At 56.0% G+C, this 21,633-nt stretch overlaps 1 protein-coding gene across 6 annotated transcripts in view; it reads left to right on the forward strand.

Annotated features, from left to right (window-relative positions):
- CELSR3 (cadherin EGF LAG seven-pass G-type receptor 3) overlaps nt 1–19,716 on the forward strand; it is a 32,745-nt gene extending 13,029 nt beyond the window's left edge. The window contains exons 5-36 of one of the 6 annotated variants that reach the window (XM_064156769.1): nt 102–190; nt 600–757; nt 944–1,107; nt 1,568–1,693; nt 1,868–2,037; nt 2,259–2,444; nt 2,570–2,680; nt 2,945–3,113; nt 3,351–3,492; nt 3,681–3,801; nt 4,084–4,267; nt 4,363–4,464; nt 5,088–5,102; nt 6,712–6,806; nt 8,006–8,215; nt 8,703–8,886; nt 9,360–9,509; nt 9,772–9,952; nt 10,253–10,420; nt 10,750–10,876; nt 11,028–11,234; nt 11,330–11,504; nt 11,978–12,090; nt 12,386–12,465; nt 13,114–13,240; nt 13,817–13,930; nt 14,100–14,239; nt 14,329–14,435; nt 15,096–15,269; nt 15,400–15,600; nt 15,773–16,829; nt 17,487–19,716. In XM_064156769.1, the coding sequence (XP_064012839.1) occupies nt 102–190; nt 600–757; nt 944–1,107; nt 1,568–1,693; nt 1,868–2,037; nt 2,259–2,444; nt 2,570–2,680; nt 2,945–3,113; nt 3,351–3,492; nt 3,681–3,801; nt 4,084–4,267; nt 4,363–4,464; nt 5,088–5,102; nt 6,712–6,806; nt 8,006–8,215; nt 8,703–8,886; nt 9,360–9,509; nt 9,772–9,952; nt 10,253–10,420; nt 10,750–10,876; nt 11,028–11,234; nt 11,330–11,504; nt 11,978–12,090; nt 12,386–12,465; nt 13,114–13,240; nt 13,817–13,930; nt 14,100–14,239; nt 14,329–14,435; nt 15,096–15,269; nt 15,400–15,600; nt 15,773–16,829; nt 17,487–17,517 (5,378 nt within the window). In that variant the 3' untranslated portion in view covers nt 17,518–19,716. Of the gene's footprint in view, nt 1–101; nt 191–599; nt 758–943; nt 1,108–1,567; nt 1,694–1,867; nt 2,038–2,258; nt 2,445–2,569; nt 2,681–2,944; nt 3,114–3,350; nt 3,493–3,680; nt 3,802–4,083; nt 4,268–4,362; nt 4,465–5,087; nt 5,103–6,711; nt 6,807–8,005; nt 8,216–8,702; nt 8,887–9,359; nt 9,510–9,771; nt 9,953–10,252; nt 10,421–10,749; nt 10,877–11,027; nt 11,235–11,329; nt 11,505–11,977; nt 12,091–12,385; nt 12,466–13,113; nt 13,241–13,816; nt 13,931–14,099; nt 14,240–14,328; nt 14,436–15,095; nt 15,270–15,399; nt 15,601–15,772; nt 16,830–17,486 lie in introns of those variants that run through there. The other 5 variants (XM_064156773.1, XM_064156770.1, XM_064156772.1 and 2 more) reach the window with 5 other exon arrangements.
- Nucleotides 19,717–21,633: the final 1,917 nt, after the last annotated feature.

Here is a 21,633-nt window from a genome sequence, read left to right on the forward strand (position 1 = left end):
ATGAGGCTGTCGGCATCATGACAGGCTTGTTGTCTGCAGGATTGGGCACATTCAAGGTCTGTTCAGCCTTCCTCAGTATACCATTATCTCTGTCTCCACAGGGGAGTCGAGCACGGTGGTGAGCCCGTACCTGCCAGGGGGGGTGAGTGATGGGCAATGGCACACACTGCAGCTCCACTACTACAACAAGGTGCGTATGCCACAGCTGTCCCCTCAGGGCATGTGGGTCTATTTCCCTTGAGGTGTGAGTGAGCAGCTCTGGCACTACTCCATGAGGGAGGAAGCTGTGAGGAAAGATAGAGATGGTTTTCAGCCTTTGAGGATGGGGGCAGTGCAGACAGCCAGGTGAAAGGAGGAGATTGACCCTAGGGCCACACTTGTATGCTGCAGGAATGCACTCCATGTAGTGTCCTTGCCCATGTCCATCTCTGGCACCGCTTGCCGGGCTTGGCTGGAGATGTCCCTTCTACTTCAGTCACACCTCCAGCAGCACAGTGGTGCCTGAGCCATGCCCAGGCCTTTTCCTTGATGGTGTGTGAGCCTTTTGGTGCCTGAGTCAGGGGGCACGTGTGTTACTAACACCCTGCATTTGGTTTCAGCCCAAGGTCAGTGCCTTGGGAGTGGTGCAGGGTCCATCCAAGGACAAAGTGGCTGTCTTGACAGTGGATGAATGTGATGCCTCAGTGGCCCTGCAGTTTGGCAGCGAGATTGGGAACTACTCCTGTGCTGCTGAGGGTGTGCAGACCAGCTCAAAGAAGTGAGTCCTTTGGTGGGGAGGGGAAAGGGCATTTGAGTCCCCTGCAGGGTTAGCCCTTCACCTCTGGGGCCTTAGCTGCATATCAGTTCCTGAGGATTTCTCCTTCCCAGCCCCTTGTGCTGGGGAGCCAGCTGGCTAGCCTTAAATTGCTGTGACTTTTAAAGCCCTGGGCTTCTGTCCTGGTAGATCCCTGGACCTCACAGGTCCCTTGCTCCTTGGAGGGGTCCCCAATCTGCCGGAAAACTTCCCCATCACTCACCGGGACTTTGTGGGATGCATGAGAGACCTATACATCGACAGCAAACGCATTGACCTGGCCTCCTACATAGCCAACAATGGAACTACTGCAGGTACCAGTGCCTCTGCTCCTGTCAGCCCCTGCCCTGGGAACTGCCTCTGCTGCTCATCCAGCTGCACTAGCAGCCTGTAAGAGTGTCACGGCAGCATAACTGGCACTAAGCAACTTTCCATCTGAGAACAGGGCGTCCAGATCTTAAATGAGCTAGTCCCCACCCTAGGCACTTCTGAGCATGTCCCCTGAACCCAAATGTGCAGTCTGTAGAGCTGGCCTGTCTGGGTGGTGATAGGTAGTCAGTCCAGCCTCACAGTGTCTTTCTTTTGGCATAAGGAGCTGTGACAGCCTTGACCCTCACCCCTGAGCAGACGGGGTCTATGCGGAGAGATTGAATGGCTGGGCTTGCCCTGCTGGCAGCCAGGGAAAGGGCTGGTGGGCATTCGTGCCTCTCCATGTGGGCTGAGAGAAGGTGAGGAGCGGGTCGAGACTGATGTGGGTGACTTTGGCACTTCCAGGCTGCCATGCCAAGCACAAGTTCTGTGACTCCAGCCCCTGCAAGAATGGCGGCACCTGCTCTGTCAGCTGGGGAACCTACTCCTGCCTCTGTCCCGTCGGCTTCGGTGGCAAAGACTGCCGGCACCGTGAGTGAGCTGGTGCTTCTGGGCACAGGCAGGGTGGGCGTGGGCAAGACTCACTGTGGTCATTTTGGAAGCCGAGCAAGGGCTCCATGTGAGATGAACTGACTCTGTTGTGCCTGCATGTCTTGCTCCCTATGTAGTGCCCATACCTTCTCCTCACTTGCCTTTCCTTTCCAGCCATGCACCATGCCCACTATTTCCAGGGCAACAGTGTCCTAACCTGGGACTTCAAGACAGATGTGAAGATCTCAGTGCCCTGGTACCTGGGGCTGGCGTTCCGGACACGGCAGACAGACGGGGTGCTTCTGCAGGCCCACGCTGGCCAGTACACCACCCTGCTCTGCCAGGTAGGGCCTCAGCTGCAGCACTGTGCCCCAGTCTCTACTGCTGTCTGCCCCAGGGAAGCAGGAGGACCCTGTCCTCCATGTTGTCTCCATCCCAAGCAAAAAGTGGTTGTGGTGTTTAGCAGGGCTGTTTATCCCTCCTTGGGCTCGGAGGTTAGACTGGAGGCAGCCAGAATTGATTAGGCCTTTGCTCACTGCTGCTAGTTCTGGTTTCCTGTCTGCAGCTGACTGGGGGCCTGCTGTCCTTCATGGTGAGCAGAGGGTCTGGGCGCAGCACCAGCCTCCTCCTGGACCAGCTGCAACTCAGCGATGGGAGATGGCATGACCTGCAGCTGGAGCTGAGGGACGTCCGCAGCGGGCGAGACTCACGCTATGTCATCACCCTCACCCTGGACTTTGGGATCTACCAGGTAGGTTCTGCTTGAGACCCCAGCACTAGGACAGGAACTGTGGGGGATGCTGTGGGGGTAAACTCAGGCTGGGCTGAGGCAGGGCTGATGCCAGTTTTCCCATGTTGCTCCCTTTCCTTCTGCAGGATACAGTTGTTGTTGGCAATGAATTGCATGGCTTGAAGGTGAAACATCTGCATGTAGGAGGAGTCTTGGCCTCTGGCGAGGTGCAGAATGGGCTGAGGGGCTGCATACAGGTGAGTCCATTGCTTTGAGTCTTCTCTTTCCAGTGGGTCTGTTATGTGGAAGGGTAGAAAAGCAGGCTTGGCAGCTGCAGACAGCATCCTTCCTGCTGGAGATGCTCTCCTTCTGAGCATTCAAGGCTCTGAGGTGCTGTGGGGCACCTATAAATCAATATAGTTAGGGTGATGGGAGGTGACTGCCCCTGGGGTTCGTGAAGGGCGAGAAGAACCTCGTGTGTCTGTCTTAGCTTCACTGTGAATTTGTTGCCTGCCTTGCAGGGTGTGCGACTGGGAGACAGTGCCACCGGAACCATGCTGCCCAAGCCCAGCCATGCTCTGCGAGTGGAGGCTGGCTGCAGTGTGCCAAGCCCTTGTGCCTCCAGCCCCTGCCCGGCCAACAGCATCTGCAAAGATGAGTGGCAAAGCTACTCCTGTGTCTGCCATGCAGGTAGGGTCTGCAGAGCTCTGCCATCCATGCACTGCCCATGCCTATCTGTCTTTCTCCCACTATGATTCCCTCGTGGCCTGTGACTGCTGTCCTATCTGTCTCTTGGGCAAGTCACATCCCTGCCAGACACTCACTGATTTTTTGTGAAAGGCAGAATTTCCTGAGCCCTCTGAATCCATTCCTTGGTGCTCTGGTACTTCTCAGGGGTGCTCACCGTGCTCTCTGTTCACACCTCAGGGTACTATGGAGGGGACTGTGTGGACGTGTGTCACCTCAACCCCTGCAAGAACAAGTCAGTGTGTCGCCGCAAGCCAGGCTCACCCCTGGGCTATGTGTGTGAGTGTGGAGGAAACCTCTTTGGGCAGTACTGCGAGCACAGGTGAGACACAGGACACGGGACAGGGCGTGCCCTCCATACCTGGCTCTGTGCTGCCCTCTCATCCTGGCTCTGTGACCAGGGACCTCTCAGTACCACTTGGTTCATTGGAGCTGCTGAACAGCTGGGCTGATAGGAGGAGAGGACCTGGGGGATTTGGTGGGTGTAACAGCAGACATATTTCTCTCTAGGATGGACCAGCAGTGTCCGAAGGGCTGGTGGGGGAACCTCACCTGTGGGCCCTGTAACTGTGATGTGAACAAAGGCTTTGACCCTGACTGCAATAAAACCAATGGGCAGTGCCACTGCAAGGTGAGGGGCAGCTGTGTACCCATGGGAATGTGGCCTATGGCTTGCCAGGAGCCCTGCTTGTCTTTGACGCTGTTCCTTGTCCCCTCCAAAGGCCTGGCAGCTGCACAGGCCCTGCATTGTGTGCCCAGTTCTGGGCTGGATCCCTGCTCAGCACTCTTGCCCCAGCATGCTGACGAAGGGGTGTTTGCAAGTCAGGAGGCTCTACCATTCTCTGCCCCAGGCACCCTGGCCTTGGCTGCTGTTCAGACGGGCTGTCTGATGGCTGTCCCCTTGTCCTCCCAGGACTTCCACTACCGCCCCAAAGGCAGTGACACCTGCCTGCCTTGCGACTGCTATCCTGTGGGCTCCACCTCACGCTCCTGTGACAGGGAGTCAGGCCGGTGCCACTGCCGGCCTGGGGTCATCGGGCGCCAGTGCAATAGCTGCGACAGCCCTTTTGCCGAGGTGACACCCAGCGGCTGTGAGGGTGAGTGTGGGCACACAAAGGAGCTGGTGCTGTGGGGCTTGGCTTCGGTGGCCTCCCCTTGTGACTGGCCCCTCGTGGGGGGTGTGTTTCCACAGTGCTCTATGATGGCTGTCCCAAAAGCCTGAAGGCAGGTGTGTGGTGGCCCCAGACCAAGTTTGGCTTCTCAGCTGCTGTGCTGTGTCCCAAAGGCTCCTTGGGTGAGTAGGAGATGTGATGAGGAAGGTGCAGCCTGGCCATCTTGCTGCAGGCTGTAGCAGTCCTAGCAATATCATTCTGTTCTCGTGCTGTCCCAGTCCCATTTAGCTGGGCGTGAGTGCTGGGAGAAGGAAGTTAGAGGACAAAATGCCCCAGCCTGAGAGAGAGCAGCGGTGACTGGGGCTGGAGCTGGGAACAGGCTGTGGGGTCCTAGGCCCATCACCTGGCCCTCAGGCTGTGCTTATCCCTCAGCCTCAATCCTCTCCTCCTTCCTGATGCTTTATTGTTAGGCTTGAGGCTGGGGTTAGGCCTGGCATGGCAGCTCGCTGCCCGCTGCACCTTCCTGTAGCTCCACCGCCCTGTCGTTGGTGTGTGCTGCCAGGGGAGCAGGGCACAGCAGGCCCTTAGGTGAGTGTCTCAGATAGGAGTCAACATCTTGAGCTGGAGGAGGCCATCCGCAGTGATGGCAAAGACACGAGCAGGGTTTCTGGGACTGTGGGGCAGCACAAGCCCCAGGGGACAATACAAACCCTGTCCTTCTCCAGCCATTCGCCCCAGGAGGAGGCAGGTTCAGCTCCTAACTGTTGTCGCTTCTCTCCCCGGTTCTCTCGCCCTCCGTGCTCAGGCTTGAGGGGTGCAGGTAAGGTTGTTCCCATCTCCTTCCCTCTGTGCTGTAAGGGCTGTGCCATGTGGCTTTCCCTCCTTGCTCCCTGCCTGGTACCCTGCACACCCCTGCACTTTCCCCACCGCTTCTGAAGCTGCCAAGTGTCTTTCCAATGCTTTGCCTGGCCTCACTGCTCCTCCATGCTCTTCCCTGCTCCCAGCACACTAACCAGCACAAACCTGGCTGCAGTTGCATGCAGCCCCTGCCACCCACTGTCCTGAGCCTGCAGTGCTGGCTCTGGCCAGGTCCATGCTCTGTCCACACTCTGCTCCCCAGCTGGGATGAATGTTGGCTCTCCTGGACTGCTACCTGCTTGCTTAGGCTGGGAAGGGAGAGAGCTGGTGATGAGCAATGGGTAATGAGGCCAGGGAAGTCATGGAGGAATGGCTGTGGGATGGGGGAAGGGAGTAACTTGTTGAGCAGGGAGCAGTAGGATGGGGGCAAGAACTGATAGGCATGTACAGCACAAGGTCCTGTTCCCTCTGGCTGGCAGAGGCAGGCAGAGAGACCTGGGGGCCAGATCCTGCCCAGATCTGTAGCTGAGTGTTCTCTGTTCCCTTTCTCTGCTGAGGGAAGGTCAGCAGAGTGGAGGTTTCTTTGTTCTCTCTGCTCCCAGCTGCTCCCTGTGCTTCTGCAGCTGAGAGAAAGGTGACTGAGTAGGACAACAAGGAGCTGGAGATAGTGGGAAGGGGCACGCTAATCACTGAGGCTTTTCTGGCCAGCAACTGGAGTCTGCTCCAGGCTCCCTCTCCTTGCTCTCGCCACGCTGCTGCTTTCTCCCAACCATAGGCACCTGTGTAGGCTTCTGTGCCCTTGTGCTGTCTCCAGGAGGACCCAGTCCACAGTCCTGCTGGGGACACTGAGGTTGCCCAGGTTCCTTTTGCTCGAAGTATGTGTGGTGATATTCCTGGCCCAGGACGCTGCTCTCAGTGTCAGCTTTAGCAGTGCTTCTAGTGGTGAACAGCTGATCCCTTCCATTGCTGTGCTTGGGGCTCAGCCAGGGATTGTGTACTGGACTTATGCTACTGGATGGGGGCATCCTCTATCCCACCTGACTTCAAGGGTTTGTCTCTGGGATAGGTTTGCCAGCCCTTCAGCAGGCGTAGTGTTCTCTTGGGATAACTTTGCCCTGCAGAGAGAGGCAAGACCACAGCAGGCGTTCCAGGCTGTCAGTCTGGGGATAACCAGAGATGCATGGTCTTCAGTCGTTTGGGGACAGATGTGCCCTGAGAACATAGACATGTCTCCACCAGAAGCCAAGGGCTTCTCCAGCCTGAGCCCTGCCAAGTCACTTATTCATCTTTGCAATTCTGTGTGATGGCACCTGGTATGATGAAGCCCAGGAGCCCAGCTGCTGGGAGGAGGGGATGGCAGCAGCTTATGGAGATGATGCAGAACAAGGGTGGAGTGGGTTGCAGTGACGCAAAGCAGGAGGATGGCCCTAGGGTGTTACAGGCCCTCCCTATCACTTGCTAGTGCTGCTCTTTGAGATTAGCTGGTGCAGAGGGTCCCTGCTGGGGGGATGCAGCAGGGAAGACACATGTCCTGTGCTGAATTTCAAATATGCCCTTCCTCCTGGATTTAGGTGCAGCCGTCAGACACTGTGATGAGGAGAAGGGATGGCTTGAGCCAGATCTCTTCAACTGCACTTCACCTGCCTTCAAGGAGCTCTCCATGCTGGTAATCCCCTCTCAGCTCTGCAGCCCTGGTGGGGCAGAAGCCTTATAAACAAGGGCTCACAGCCAGGTTTCAGAGTGCTCTATGTGGGCACCTAGAGTAAGAGAGGGCTTTGCCACAATGCTCAGCGCCTTTCTTTCTCACCTTGTGCCCCCAAACCCACACTGTGGAAGTAATGATCTGAGCTGAAATTCAGTTGGCATCATCTAATCTGGGTGTCCCTATGAGAAATGGCCTGTGTCCTTCCCCAGTATGTAAGAGGAAAACAATCTGAGCAGGGCTGGATTGTCTGATTCTCGTAGGGTGTCTGTCCCATGGGATACCTGTGGCCACCAGACCCTCCAGTGGCAAATCCCTTTGAAGTGTCCAGACAAGTTTATTGAACATTTGCATCCCACCAAGGCCAGGACACTTTCCAGGGAAGTAACACCAGATGCTTGCCCTGTCTTTTCATCTCCTTGGCCTCTGCCACGTGTGGTACCAGGTTATCTGGGCCTTGCCCAGTGCAACATCTGTTGTATTGCTGGAGGCTGTTTGTTTGTCAGAAATGCTCCGTGTTCTAGTGACCACCACTGCAAATGTCTGTGGCTTATGCCATGTGTGATGGTTTGGGTGTTACCTGCCCCCACCTGCACTTTGGAAAATCACCCAGACTAGACTCAGCAGCTCTGGAAATTGAATGAAACTTTGTATTTACAGCTTAGCTCAATATACAAGCAGATATTTACAGTATATACAGTTATGTACAGAAATAGACAAGGTAAAAGGTAATACAGAACACAGCTCGCCTCCCAGAAACCCGAGTCCCCAGGAGGGGCTCTCGACCACCCTTCCACCTTCCTCCCAACTCCCTCTTTTACCCCAGATCTTGATTGATGCCCAAGGAAGACTGGAGGGTTGTCAGGGGAGTTAGGAAGCAGGAGGATTAGTCACAAATGCAGCAGGTTAGGTCAGAGAGAGAAGTTCAGCCCAAAGCCCAGCCAGTGACTCTCTTATCTATATTTTTGTTCTTATTCTTATACATCTCAGCAAGCCTATGAGTGAAGTAGACATCACCATTGTTTCCTTCTCGCAGCCTGTAGTCTAATTCTTTTCACCAGAACATTCTAGCTAGGCTCAAACTAGCACACCATGGTTTCAAAAGTACCTCTGTGTCCATCGGGGCTTAACTGTTTCATCTCCTCCTTTCTCCCTGCTGGCAGCTGGAGGGCTTGGAGAGGAACGAGACGGAGCTGAACACAATTGAAGCCAAGAAACTGGCCCACCGGCTGCGGGCTGTGACAGACCACATGGACCACTACTTCGGCAACGATGTGCACATCACCTTCCGCCTGCTGTCCCGCCTCATGGCCTTCGAGAGCCAGCAGCGCGGCTTTGGCCTGACGGCCACGCAGGATGCCCACTTCAATGAGGTGAGACCTTTGCCAGTGCAGCATGGCTCCTGATGCTGCTTCTTTGCATCAGCCGCCTTGAGCATGGGTCTTTATAGGGGTCAGTGACGTTGTGAGACCACATAGGGAGTATTGGGCTTGCCAGTGCCACACAGACATTGGCCCACAGGAGCGAGAACTGTAGAGGTCACCTGGGTGACTGGGGCTGGAGCACAGGGTGGATGAGAAGAGGCCAGAGGGTTGGATTTTCTCAGCCTGGGAACGTAATGAGAGGTCTTAATGCTGCCTGCAACTCTGTCATGGCAAGGGCGCAGGGAAGATGTCTCTGTAGGACACTACATGCTAAGCACAGACGGTAGGGGCCCACTGTAGCCAAAAGTAACCCCCTTTCCCAAGCCCTGGTGCAACAAGCTGGGCAAAGAGCACAATGTTGCACCTTGAGAGTAGTCAGGACAGGACCCAAAGACTCTGCTTCCTTGACCCTTGCACCCACATCTTTCCCATACAGAACCTGCTGCGTGCAGGCAGCTCTGTACTGGCGCCAGAGAACCGGGATCACTGGGCCATGCTGCCACACAGCGAGCACGGCAGCACCAGCCTCATGGAGCAGCTGCGGGACTACTCAGGCACCCTGGCCAGCAACATGAAACTTACCTACCTCAACCCTGTCGGTGTCATCACCCCTAACATCAGTGAGTAGGCACTGGGTGGTGGTGCAGTGCCGCTGCTCTATCACCCCTTATCTCCTTCTCATCTCACTGTTCCTCAGCAATGGTGCTGAACAGGCTCTTCACCTCCTTGGTGGCTCTTTCAAACCTGGAGAGGTGTTTGTGAGAGACATCCTGGTCCCATGCCTGTTTGGAACCACAGACACACTCCCAATAGCCAGTGGAAAAAGGAGTATGCCTCCTTCTTCCAGTTACCCAGTGCAGCCTGACTCTGTAATCAAAAAGCCACTTGCCTCAGTGGCAGAAGTATTCCTGCTCTACGGCAGAGCAAGAATCTGGGCTGGGAAGGAGCACTGTAGATGCTGGGATCTCATGCTGTGCCCACCCACAGTATATATCTACAATCAGCCTGTGCTCAGACTTGAGGTGCCCTGGAGCACAGTTGCGCTCCAGGTGGTCATCCTAGAGCTACTTTTCACCCTCTTGCTTCTCTGTAGTGCTGAGCATTGATCGCATGGAGAACCACTCCCACGTCCGCCGGCGCTATCCTCGCTACCACAGCAGCCTCTTCCGCGGCCAGCCCGCCTGGGACCCTCACACCCACGTTGTGCTGCCGCTGTCGGTGCTTAGCCCCCCAAAAGCCGAAGGTGAGCATGTGAGCATCACTCAGGGAACAGCATGGGTGGGCATGGCTGGCAGGGAAGATACAGAATCATAGAATGATTTGGGTTGGAAGGGACCTTTAAAGATCATCTAGTCTGCATGTACCCTCCTGCGACCTATCTCTGTCAGAGGTCCACAAGTTACCCTTGAGAGCTCAGAGTTTCTGACTCCACCACATCACTAAGCCCTCACAAGTTGCCTTCAGAGCAGTATTTTGTGTTCTCACCATTTCTTTGTGTACCTCAGCAGCTCCTACAGCAGTGCCAACACTGTCTGTGGTTGAAGGGAACTACACTGTGGAGAACTCCTCTCCAAGGAAGGCGTTTCCAGAGCCTGAGCCTCCTCTCACTGTGATCATCCTCATCATGTACCGCACCCTGGGGGGGCTGCTGCCTGCACGCTACCAGGTGGATCGCCGCAGCGTCAGGTACCTCCTCCTTCTCTTTGCTTTTCACAAGCACCAGTGGAGAGAGGCCTGCTGGACTCTGCTTCCTCTGGCAGTTGCTGACTCTGTAATGACTTGGGTTTGGCTCCCAGTCAGGTTGTCTGTGGTGCCTTGTCTGCTCCTCACCTTGGTGTTGCTCTGCCACATGTTTCTCAACCCCTTGGTGTGTGCTGGGCAGAGCTATTCCTTCTGAGATGTCAGTGCAGGACATCCAGGAAGCCTGCAGAGAGCTGTGGCTGCCAGGCATGATGATGGTAGAGCTAACTCCATCACTCCTTGCAGGCTCCCCAAGAATCCTGTGATGAATTCCCCCATTGTGAGCGTATCTGTGTTCAGCAATCACACCTTCCTGCGGGGCCCCCTGGATACCCCTCTTGTGCTGGAATTTAGCCTGCTGGAGACTGTCAACAGGAGCAAACCTCTCTGTGTCCAGTGGAACCACTCTAACCCGTGAGTCAAGCACAGCTGGGGCACTCTCTATGAGCTGCTTTCCCAGGCACTGCCATGCTCCCTGAGTCTCCCTTCCTGTGACAGGCTGTTTGCCTGGGCAGCACAGGGATGTTTGGGTTTCCACCTTATCCCAGGAAGTTCATTCCTGCTGGGAGAGCACAGCAGTATCCCTGCAGGGCTCTGTCTCCAGTACTTCAGCTGTAGGAGTGCAGTTGTATCTGCTGGCAGAAAAGCCTTGCCAGTCACCCCTCTTGTCTGCGGTTCCTTCCCCATGCACCACTCTCATCTGTCCTCTCTCATGAGTGTGCTCTGCTTTCTGGTGGCTGCAGGACCAACCCCTCTGGCTTCTGGACAGCCAGGGACTGTGAGCTTGTGTACCGAAACACTACGCACGTCCACTGCCAGTGCTCCCAGTTTGGCACCTTTGGGGTTCTGATGGACAGCTCGCATCGAGAGGTAACCTCAGCATGTGGGCTGTGGCAGTGGTGGAGGGTGTCAGCCACTGGGTCTCAAAATAAGCAGGCATAGGCAGAAAAGTAGTGTTTGAGAGCTCAGCAGGTTTTCCAGATCTCCTCCTAACACTGCTATTTACCTCTGTTTCCTGCAGCAACTGGAAGGTGACCTGGAGACATTGGCAGTTGTCACCTATTCCTTGGTGTCTCTCTCCCTGGTGGCTCTGCTGCTGACCTTCTCCTTCCTGACCTGCCTCAAAGGCCTGAAGTCCAACACACGTGGCATCCACTCCAACATATCAGTCACCCTCTTCTTCTCCGAGCTGCTCTTTCTCCTGGGTATCAACCGCACTGAGAATCAGGTCTGTGAGCTTGAACAAGCACACCCGTGGATGTGGGGGCAAGGTGTGGATGATGGCCCAGTGGGATCATCTTTGAGTGGCTTTTGTCTCCCCAGTTTCTTTGCACTGTGATTGCCATCCTCCTCCACTGCTTCTTCCTCTCCACCTTTGCCTGGCTCTTCGTCCAGGGCCTCCACATCTACCGCATGCAAACTGAAGTCCGCAATGTCAACTTTGGGGCCATGCGTTTCTACTACGCCATCGGCTGGGGCGTGCCTGCCATCATCACTGGTAAGAGCTGCTTGTCCTACAGCCATGCCAAAACTGCCAGTTTTCAGGCATCCTTCCCAATGCCCTGGTGTTGCCCCTGGGTAGGTGCTGGCAGTGAGCAGTGGCAGTCAGATGGCTGTTGTCTTGCCTACTGGGGAGAAGTAACTCCCTAAGCTTCTCCTCATGGCTTGTTCAGTGGGCATGGAGCTCCTGCTGTCCCAGGGCTTGTGGTTAAGGTCCTCTGGTTTCCCAAGCCTGCGTGCTTGGGTGACCTGTTGCTAGCAGTGAGTGCCTGCTGGGCTGGGCTGTGTCAGGGGTGCCTGGAGAAAGATCCTGATGCTGAGGTTTGCAGCCCTGGCTCTTTCCGCTGTGGCAGGGAAGCCTGAGCATGGGACAAAAGCAGCAAGAGAGCCCTTTCACTGCCTTCAGTGCTAGCATGGGGTGGACATGGACAAGGCTGCTGGCTCTGGACCAGACCTCTCTTCTTCCTGCAGGGCTGGCTGTTGGCCTGGATCCTGAGGGCTACGGGAACCCTGACTTCTGCTGGATTTCCATTCATGATAAGCTGGTCTGGTGCTTTGCAGGCCCCATTACTGTCGTCATTGTGGTAAAACCCTGTCCTGTTTCACCTGCAGCCCTCTCCTGCTTCCCTTCTCCACACCTCCCTTCCGTGGCTGCTCACTGCCTGCCCTGTTCTCTGTACTCTCCTTCCTCAGAGGCCTTCTCTCTGCCCCTTCTTGCTCCAGCCAAACCTAGGGGAGGCCATAGCTTGGGTGTGAAGGGGAAAGGAGGGAACATTTTCATGGGCCTGGCAGACCTGGAGTATGCCCATGCTCTGCTCTGGGGATGTCAGGTCAGAACTGGCCTTCGTCACAGTTTCTAATCAGTGCCAATGCTTTCAGATGAATGGGGTCATGTTCCTGCTTGTGGCCAAGATGTCCTGTTCCCCAAGTCAAAAAGAGACCAAGAAGAAATCGGTTCTGTGAGTATTAGTGGCCAAACTCCCAGCAGAGCTCCTGTGGTTCATGGATTTTAGCCTTTTCAGTGACCATCCTCCCTCTTCCACTTTCACAGAATCCCTCTCTGTGCATCATTGTCAGCCTTGAAACCACTCTTCTCTCCCACACCTGCCAGTGACATTAACCCTTCCTAAACTTTGGCTTTTCCTCTTGTTCCTGTGTCCCTATCTCCATGCTGTCACACCAGCTCATGTCCTTTCACTGCCTGCCCACATAGCCACCTTTTGTGTCTGCTTGGATTCAACACTGCCAATGTCAGTTCTGAGCACTCGCTTCTTCCTCTCCTGCATGCTGCTTCTGAGATGTTTCCCACTCCCTCCTGGGCCAGCTCTGGAGCTTGGCTCAACTCTCTGGCTCCAAATGACCTGTGTCGTTTGGGCTCCTGTGTTTGCCATGTGTGATCCAGAAGAGAGGGCTTGGGAGTCTCAGGGGGAGCTGAACCACTGTGCAGGAGTGTGCCTGCAGTGCTGGGTGCAGCAGGGAAGGCTGGGCAGGATTGTGCTCTCCCCTCTGGATCCCTGTCTGTGAGCACTAGACTCTAGATTAACAATAGACACTAACTGAACTCTTGGTGTGTGTCTGTGTGCCTGTCTGTCTGTCTCTCTCTCCAGCATGACGTTACGGAGCTCCTTTGTTCTGCTTCTAATTATTAGCACTACCTGGCTTTTTGGCCTCTTGGCTGTCAACAACAGTGTCCTGGCTTTCCACTACCTCTACACTGTCCTCTGCAGCCTCCAGGTAACTGCTTGGCCTCTGCTGGGGGAGGTTACAGGTCAGCCCAGGAGAGCATCGCCGTGTTCCCCACACCATCTGCAGAAAGCAGGTGCTCTGTACTGAGGTCCTAGCATTGCACTGGGCTTCTTGTCCTTTCCACTGCCACCACTGTGACAGTGACTCCTGCTAATCCTCACTGCTGTGCCTGCAGTGAGGCATTCAGAGGTGACATCCAAGGGCCAGCAAGGACTGTCTTTGGAGGAAAGAGGCCTCCATGCTCTCAGAGAGCAAAGCCTACAACAGAGGCATTGGACATCCCGAATATGACCGCAGACCTCCTGCCACCACCATGGCTGGCATTGCTGTAGAGGCCTCTGACAGCCAGGACAACACTTCACCCTTTCCTCCCTTGTCCATGGCCAGCACAGGGATTAGCAGCAATTGGTGCTGGGGGACTCTTTGGTGCATCTCAGTCCTGGTAACCACCAGGACCAACATGCTGGGCTCTGAAGGAGCCAGGGACTGTGTCAACCCTGCCTCTGTGGGAAAGCAGGTCAGCCAGCAGCAAAAGGCTCTCTCTCATGGCATCTCTCTCCACAGGGCCTGGCTGTGCTGGTGCTTTTCTGCGTGCTGAATGAGGAGGTGCAGGAGGCCTGGAAGATGGCCTGCCTTGGCAAGAAGGAGCAAAGTGAGGAGGCCACGAGGAGCACACAGGTGGGCAAGGGCAGGAGCAGCCCTGGGGTCTGGGGACAGGCCGCTTGCCAAAGACAGAGCTGATGGGGACATCCTCTCTTCCCTGTGGGGAGCGGCATGGGTGGGAAGGCCATTCCCTGGGCTGCTGTGCCGTGTCCTTCACAGGGCACATGCCCTCTCTTCACCTCAGCAGGGCCCCAGTGCCTACAACAACACGGCGCTGTTTGAGGAGAGTGGGCTCATCCGCATCACCCTGGGAGCCTCCACCATCTCGTCAGTCAGCAGCGTGCGCTCTGCCCGCACCCACTCCAGCCAGCGAGCTTACCTCAGGTAGAGCGTGCCACAGGGCTCCAGGGTGCCAGGAGTGGGCAGAGCTGGGGGTCCTGCCACTGTGACTGTTCAGGCTTCCTGTCTTTCAGAGATAACATGACAGCACGTCAGGGCTCATCCCTAGACCACAGCCTGCTGGCTCATGCTGGCCCCACGGACATCGATGTGGCCATGTTCCACCGCGATGCTGGGGGAGGTAAGGCTCAGCCCCATACCTGGGTCTGGAGCTGACCTCGTGCTTCCCCAATTACCCCCTGGCTCAAGGAAATCCTTCCCTGTGCAGGCTCTGGCTGTATGGTTACATCCCCCTCGTTCAGTTATGACTTCCAAACACACCTCAGGGAAAGCAGCAACTGTGTTCCTTAGCACCCCTTCCTCCTGGACAGCTTGCAATGGGCATAGCCAGCCTCCAAGGTGTTAGAAATGGAGGAGGCAAGAGAGAAGGTGTGGGCTGTTGCAAGGTCCTTGGGAATGCTGGGCTCCCCAGCATGGCACAGACAAGTACCTCACTGGAGTGAGCCTGGCGGGGCCCACCTCTGCAGCTAGGGCTGCAACATAGAACAGGTGAGCAGAGAGTGAAGGAGGTGGGTTTGCTCATCCTCGAGGAAGGAGACAAAGGGGATCTCTAGGGCTATTTGCAGGTGCTTTATGGGGAGGTGCAGCGAGACAGAACTGGGCTTCTCTCATGGGCACCTGGTGATAGGGCCAAGAAGTGGGCACAGGCTGCAGCTGAGGGAAGGGCAGTGAGGAGTAAGGCAGGCTGGTCAGCTCTGGGTGGTCTGCCTTCTTGGCCCTGCCACTGGGAGCCTCTCCACATCAATTCTAATTCCCTTCCCATCACACACCGCCCCTGCAGACCAGGACTCAGACTCAGACAGTGACCTGTCTCTGGATGAAGAGCGCAGCCTCTCCATCCCATCGTCAGAGAGCGAGGAGAATGTTCGCCTGCGGGGCCGCTTCCAGCGCCAGTTCAAGCGGGCAGCACACAGCGAACGCCTCCTCACCAACCCCACCAACACCACTCCCAAAGGCAAGTCCTTGCGCAGGGCTGAGCTCCGGTCCCTGAGGACTGAGCTGTGTTTTCCAATGGCTGCAACTGCTGCTCACAGAAATATTCTCTCCTTCTTCTCTGGGGCCTGTTTTGCTGTGCCTTTCACCAGATGGGGATGGCAATGACCTCACGTCATACTGGCCAGCTCTGGGTGAGTGCGAGGTTCACCCCTGCTCCTTGCAGAAGTGGGGTTCCGAGCGGAAGCTGGGATTTGACATCAATAAGGATGCAGCCAACAATAATCAGCCAGACCTGGCCTTGACCAGTGGGGATGAGAACTCCCTCACCCAGACTCAACGGCAAAGAAAAGGTAATGACCTGAAATAAGCGGGCAAGGATGGCCTTGCCTGTCTGAGGTTGATGCAGCCCTGAAGGCTCAGCAACACATCCATGCTGTCATGGAGGTATGGCTTCTGCCCCCCAGCTTTTGTGCTGTTTTTACTGTTATACAAAGATTTGACTTCTCCTTCTGCTTGGCACAGGGATCTTGAAGAACCGTCTGCAGTACCCTCCCACTCTCCAAGGGCTGCCATCTGTCGGCAGGATGACCAATGAGCTGACGTGGTACAAGACCTCCACGCTGGGTCACAGGGCTGTGCCCGCTGCCTCCTACGGCCGCATCTACTCTGGCACAGGCAGTCTGTCGCAGCCAGCCAGCCGGTACTCGTCGCGGGAGCAGCTTGACATGCTGATGAGGAGACAGATGTCCCGGGAGCAGCTGAGCAGACACAACTCAGGAGAGTGCTTGGAAACCGTGCCCAGTAGGCATGGGTCCAGGGAGGAGCTGGACACCATTCCCAGCAGGCGTGGGTCCGCTGAACACCTGGAAACTATCCCAAGCAGACACGGGTCTAGGGAAAACTTGGATCCACTTGCTGCTAGGTCCAGTCGGAGAGATCATGGGAACACGCTGCCCCGAAGGCAGGGCTCCAGAGACCACCTTGACACTCTACCCTGCAGATTTGGGTCAAGAGAGCAGCTAGACTACGGGCCAGTAAGGGAGGTCTCAAGGGAGTGGCTAAACACACTGCCAAGTAGGCAAGTGTCCAGAGACCAAATAGACATGCTGCCGAGCCGAGACACTTCTCGAGAACAATTGGATTTGCTTTCTAGAAGACAGCCTTCAAGGGACCAGCTAGCACTGGCTAGACAAACTTCAAGGGAGCAGCTGGACTTTCTGTCCAGAAGATCTAATTCCAGAGAGCCTCTGGACACAGTGCCTAGCAGGCATCCCTCCCAGGACAACCTGGGAAGCCTCCCTAGGAGGCAGCTGTCTAGGGAAAGCCTGGAGCCACTGTCAAGGAGACAGCTTTCTAGAGAGAACCTGGAGGCCATTCCTAGCCGACATCCCTCTACTGAACAGTTAGATATCCTTTCTTCCATCCTTGCTTCTTTTAACTCCTCCGTCCTGTCCTCGGTGCAAACTTCCAGCACACCTTCAGGCCCTCAGACCACTGCCACACCCTCTGCTGTGCAGACCTGCTCAACACCTCACTCCACCACCTCCCACAGCATTTCGGAGCTGTCGCCAGACTCAGAGTAAGTTTTGCTTCCTTAGCTAGGCCTTGTTCGGCTGCTCTGGTGCATTGTCCACCTGCCTGGCTTCTTCCTGAAGGTTTGAGGGGAGAGGGCTGTGTAAAGGTGGATATCCAGGGTGAGTGGCAGGTGTCTCCTGGTCCTGAATAGTGACCAGGCAGGGAGAGCCCTCCAGTGTGACAGCTCTGGGTGTTTACAGTGCAGCAGAAGCAGAAACCTAAGTGTATCTGAGTCTGCCTGCTTTGTGAAGTGATGGCTGCCCATGCATGTGGCCTGTAGGGGCTCAGGAACGATGCTTTGTGCAGCCATGCTGACCTGCTGAGTGTGTCTATGAACAGATGAGTGTGAGGGCCAGACTGGCTGGAGAGGAGGCCCAAGTCCTACCTAATCCCTGCCTACTGCCCCTGACATTTCTCCCCAAGGACTCTGTCCCAGTCTGTCGTTTCTTCCTCTCCAGCTCTGCTTTCTGCTGTTACTGCTGCCATCCCATCCCATTCCCTCCATCCTTTCCTCTTCCCTGAACCTAGGGACTTGGAAAATGTTGATCCTGACATGGCGTAGGCATGGGTTTCCACCACGTGCCCATCTGGCATAGCTTTGGGAAGCAGCTGGATCCCAGGGGAGATGCTATGGCTTAACACTCTTTTCTTTTCTTCCAAGAAGAGCAACAAGAAATGAGGGCCATTCCTGAGTAGCTGAAGCTGTCCACAAGAGAGAAGACCGAAGAAGCAGGGCCCTTCACCTAGGCAGGCACTGCCAGCTGAGGTTTGGTGTCCGCAAGGGGCAGGTGCCAGAACTGATGGTGTTCAGAGGCTCCAAACCAACCCTGCTTCCCCCTGCCCTCAGAGCTGAGGGGCCAGCAGCCCACACCACGCACTGCTGGGAGCCTCTGGGCCCTCAGCTACCACAGTGCTCCCTGTTGCCCACCTGGTGTGACAAGCATGGCAGGAGCCTGCCTGGGCAAGGGTGTCGACACAGAGCTCTTCCTCTGTGAGCCGCTGGTATGTGGTGGGGGGAGGGGGCGGGGGAGGGTTTTCTACCTTTTTGTATCTTTGTAATCAGAGAAGAGAAATTTCTATGGTTATTTTTACGGATGGTCTGTTCCCAGGACCTGGAGCATTTGTTTCACCAACAGCCCTTTGCCGCCTTCCCTGGGAGTCCTTAGGACCACAGTCCCAGTGGACTGGAGCGGCAGTGCCAGGCAGCCCTTCCAGCTCTACCAGCACCAGTTTGCTCTGTCCCCGTTGTGAGAGAGCTGGCCCCACTGCCCCTCTCCCCCCCACCGTGCAGCTCCACGTGTGTCGGTGCAGTCTTCCTGCCTGGAGTCCCTCAGCCCCCATGCCGCAGCCAGGCTCCGCTCTGCCTCCCCGTGGGACCTCACTCGAGCTAACCCCTGTCTGCGAGCCAGTGAGAGTGCAAGGGAGCAGGGCAGAAAATCCAGCAGCAGGGACCCACTAGGGGGGGAAGCAAACTTTGCCCTTATCCTGTGCTGTGCCAGGTCATGCTCCTATGAGGGCTGGTTTCCTCCACTCTGGGAGCGCTGTGTTTCTACCCACTGCACATTTTGCTCTTTAACTAGAGCAAATCTCTGTGGTTTGTGGGTCCAGGCAAGGAGCTGGATGACTCTAGCCCAGCTCAGCACCAGGCTAGGCTGTTCTCAGAGCCAGCAATCACCCTGTGGAGGATTAGCATCCACAGGAACGTGATGTGGCTTGAGTCTCAGGGTCCAGCATTGCCCACAAAAGTATCTAGCTGATTCCCTGCAGGCTCTGCATACGTATGCACATCCCTATGCTCTGGCTGGCAGAGGATCTCAGCTCAGAGTGGCCCAGATTTTAGGAGATTGAGATAAACAGCACTTTGCCCTCTCTGGAAATTCAGGCCACCCTCAAGGTTTCTCTGCTCAGGCAGGGGCCTGACCCTGGGCTCCCACTGGCTGTGAGACAGGCATTCATCTGTGCCTGCCCCAGCCTTGGGCCAGGGGCATTTGCTCAGGGGGCCAGGATGCTCCCTTTCACCTGCTGAGCACGGTGCCTCTGCTCAGCTGCCACCGTGGTGCTCTTGGGGCTGCACAACAGCTCCTTTACTGCCTTACTACCACACTGCTGTAGCATTTTACTGCATCCCAGCCCAACATGTTTACAGGAGAGAACTTGTGCCACTGTCCTCCAGGCCTCCAAAAAGGCCAAGGCCAAGGGGGATGTGTTACGTCCCCCAGGAGAGCATGGAAGGAACAGAAGGGCTGGGTGACAGGGGTGCCATGGGCCTGGTGGGGCTGCTGGTCCCTGGCATAACCTGAACAAGGCGTGCTGGCTGCCACCCTTCTCCCAGGGATGAGGAGGGGAGGCTCTGCTGACATGTTTTTGTGCCATTTGGGACCTGGCACACAGGTCAGGAGCAGCCTGGGGCCTCTATGCTGCCTGTCTTTGCCTTTGGGAGCAAGCTTGTTTACATGTTTCTCTTCAGCTGTACAGCACTGCCATGGGAGTCCTGGGGTCTGTCCCTGCCCCGCTGTAGGGCCCGTGTTTCTGCCCAGCTGAGCACAGGAGCTCTTTGTGCTGGTGCCAAATGGAGAGCAAGTGCCAAAAAGAAGAGATCAGCAGAGCTGATGGCTGTCCCCTCAGAGCTGGGCTAGTCAGGAAGCATGAGTCGGTCTACAGCTTGGTTCCTGATTATAGTGCTGTGGCCTGGGCTCTGAGGAGCATCCTCCTTGGGTTTGGGTTTGTTTCTTGAGGGTTTGGTTGTTTGGTTTGGTTTTTTTTGTCCCTCTATCTCCTAATTCTGTGGCCAAGGAGCAGGGAGATGCCTGTGCCCCACCCCCTTCCCCACCAGCTGTGTAAAAGTGTATCATGGAAGCGCCAGATTTGGAAATAAAAGTCTATGAAGTGGTGCTGTCCTCTCTGCTGTCTCTCCTTGTGCCCAGCATCCATGGCTGGGGCTGTGGACACAGCACCTGGGCTTGAGGTGATGCTACCAGGGCACTTGCGCAGGAGCTGGCAGGCAGATCCTGGGCTGAAATGGAGTTGTATCTGGGAGTGAGGTGGCCAAGTGGCTTCAGGTGCTGCAGTTGCTTGAATTTGTCTGTATCCAGTCCAGTTCACCCAGAGGTGGGGCCAGCTTCAGTGCTGCTCTGTGTCCCAGCTGGCAGATCTGCAGTGCTGCAGTGGATGTGCTTAGTCACAGGTCCTATTTGTGTCCAGCAGCCAGCAGTCCTGATGGGTAGCCTGGCTGGGGTCAAGGAGAGAAAATCCACTGTTAGAGGCAGTGTGACCTCAGCAGGGTGGATCTGGGCTGCCAGCAAGGAAAAGGAAGTGTAAGGAGGAAGAAATATGATCCTCCTGCCTTGTGTCCCTACCTTTCTTGCTGTTGGAAGGGAAACAGCAGGCGAACAAAGGGCAGTATTGATCCATGGCACTCTGAGCAAGAGTTGTTATCAGTCACCATCCTTTGGTTCCTCACAAGCTCCATCTTTACCACTGGCCTGAGCCTTGACCCATTCTGGGGCAGACCCTGAGCACTGGTGAGTGTCAGGCACATGGTGGAGGCTTTTGGGGAGTGGCATTAGCAGTAGCAGGAGCTGTGGGCCCACCCCACAGTCCTCCCAAGGCTGCCTTGGGTGTGAGGAGCCAGGGAGAGCTGGCAGGGGTCTGAGGGAGCCAAGGGAAGCCACAGGCAGCCAGCCTGAGGTGCACGTCAGAGGCTGGAGGCTGGGGTGCAGGAAGCAGCAGCACAGGGTAGAGCAGCAGTAAGGAGGCAGTAAATGGCACCTGGTGTTATCAGTTGTTACCATGTAGGAGCCCTGTGCTGGCCTTCACTTCTGTGCCAGGTCAGCAGATAAATGATGGGGAGGCAGCAGGTAGGTAATTTGTGTCAGCACTGGTGTGCCGTGGTGTGCCACAGCGAGACTGCTGGGCAAGAGGATGTGCTGTGGAAAAGACTGAGGGAAGCACATTCAGCCCTGATGCTGAAAGGCAGCTGAGGGGTCTGCATGTGGCTGCGGTGGGCCCTGGGTCATGCTGACCGTAGGGAGAGTCAGGGTGCCCAGCAGCTGTGGCAACCAGTCACTGGATGTCCTCTCCTCTGTAACTCACCAGCCTCATCCCACCGCCCAGGGCACCTGCCCCGTTGCCATGGAGGCACCCACAAACCAGACAGCAACAGCCCCTGCAAACTGCCTGTTGTAAGGAGAGCAGATTTAGTTGCAGTACACCCAAATTACAGGTTCGGGTGTCAGCTGGGAACGTCCTATTGCACAACTGGTGAAACGAACCGAAATGTGCACACTCACTCGGAGAAGGAAGCCCTCCCCAGGGGCCCCCAGGAGTTTTGTGTGTGTGTATGTATATGTACTCACCAAGGAGGGAGGTGAGGTGAGCTCTCCTTAGGTTCTGCTTTAAAAGGGAGAAGCTCTGAGGTGCAAAAGCTGCTCCCGTGGAGAGCCAGCGAGGTTTGCAACCCATAGCAGAATTCCTCAGTGTAGCCCTGAGGGTTTGGCTGTGGTTGGGTCCTTAATCTGCTGGCGAGCCAGGTTCTCCAGGCGAACAAAGGAACCCGAGACAGAGACGAGGAGAAGCTGATCTTTATCAGCTTCCAGCCAGCCTCCGCTGGAGGTCTGTGGGGACCCTGCTCTGGTGGGGGGCAGCTGTACCTGCCTCACCTGCCCACTGGCTTCAGTTCACAGCCTGGCACCAGTCAGCCCACCCCGTGGGCGCCTGGATTTCTACTGCTGTGTCCCCATGGCCCTAAGCAAAGTGTGACTCAGAAATGCTCCAAAACCAATGGCAATTACCAGGTCATGGTGGAGGCC

Source organism: Pogoniulus pusillus, chromosome 16 (genome assembly GCF_015220805.1).
Source record: "Pogoniulus pusillus isolate bPogPus1 chromosome 16, bPogPus1.pri, whole genome shotgun sequence".
NCBI classification, from domain to species: domain Eukaryota; kingdom Metazoa; phylum Chordata; class Aves; order Piciformes; family Lybiidae; genus Pogoniulus; species Pogoniulus pusillus.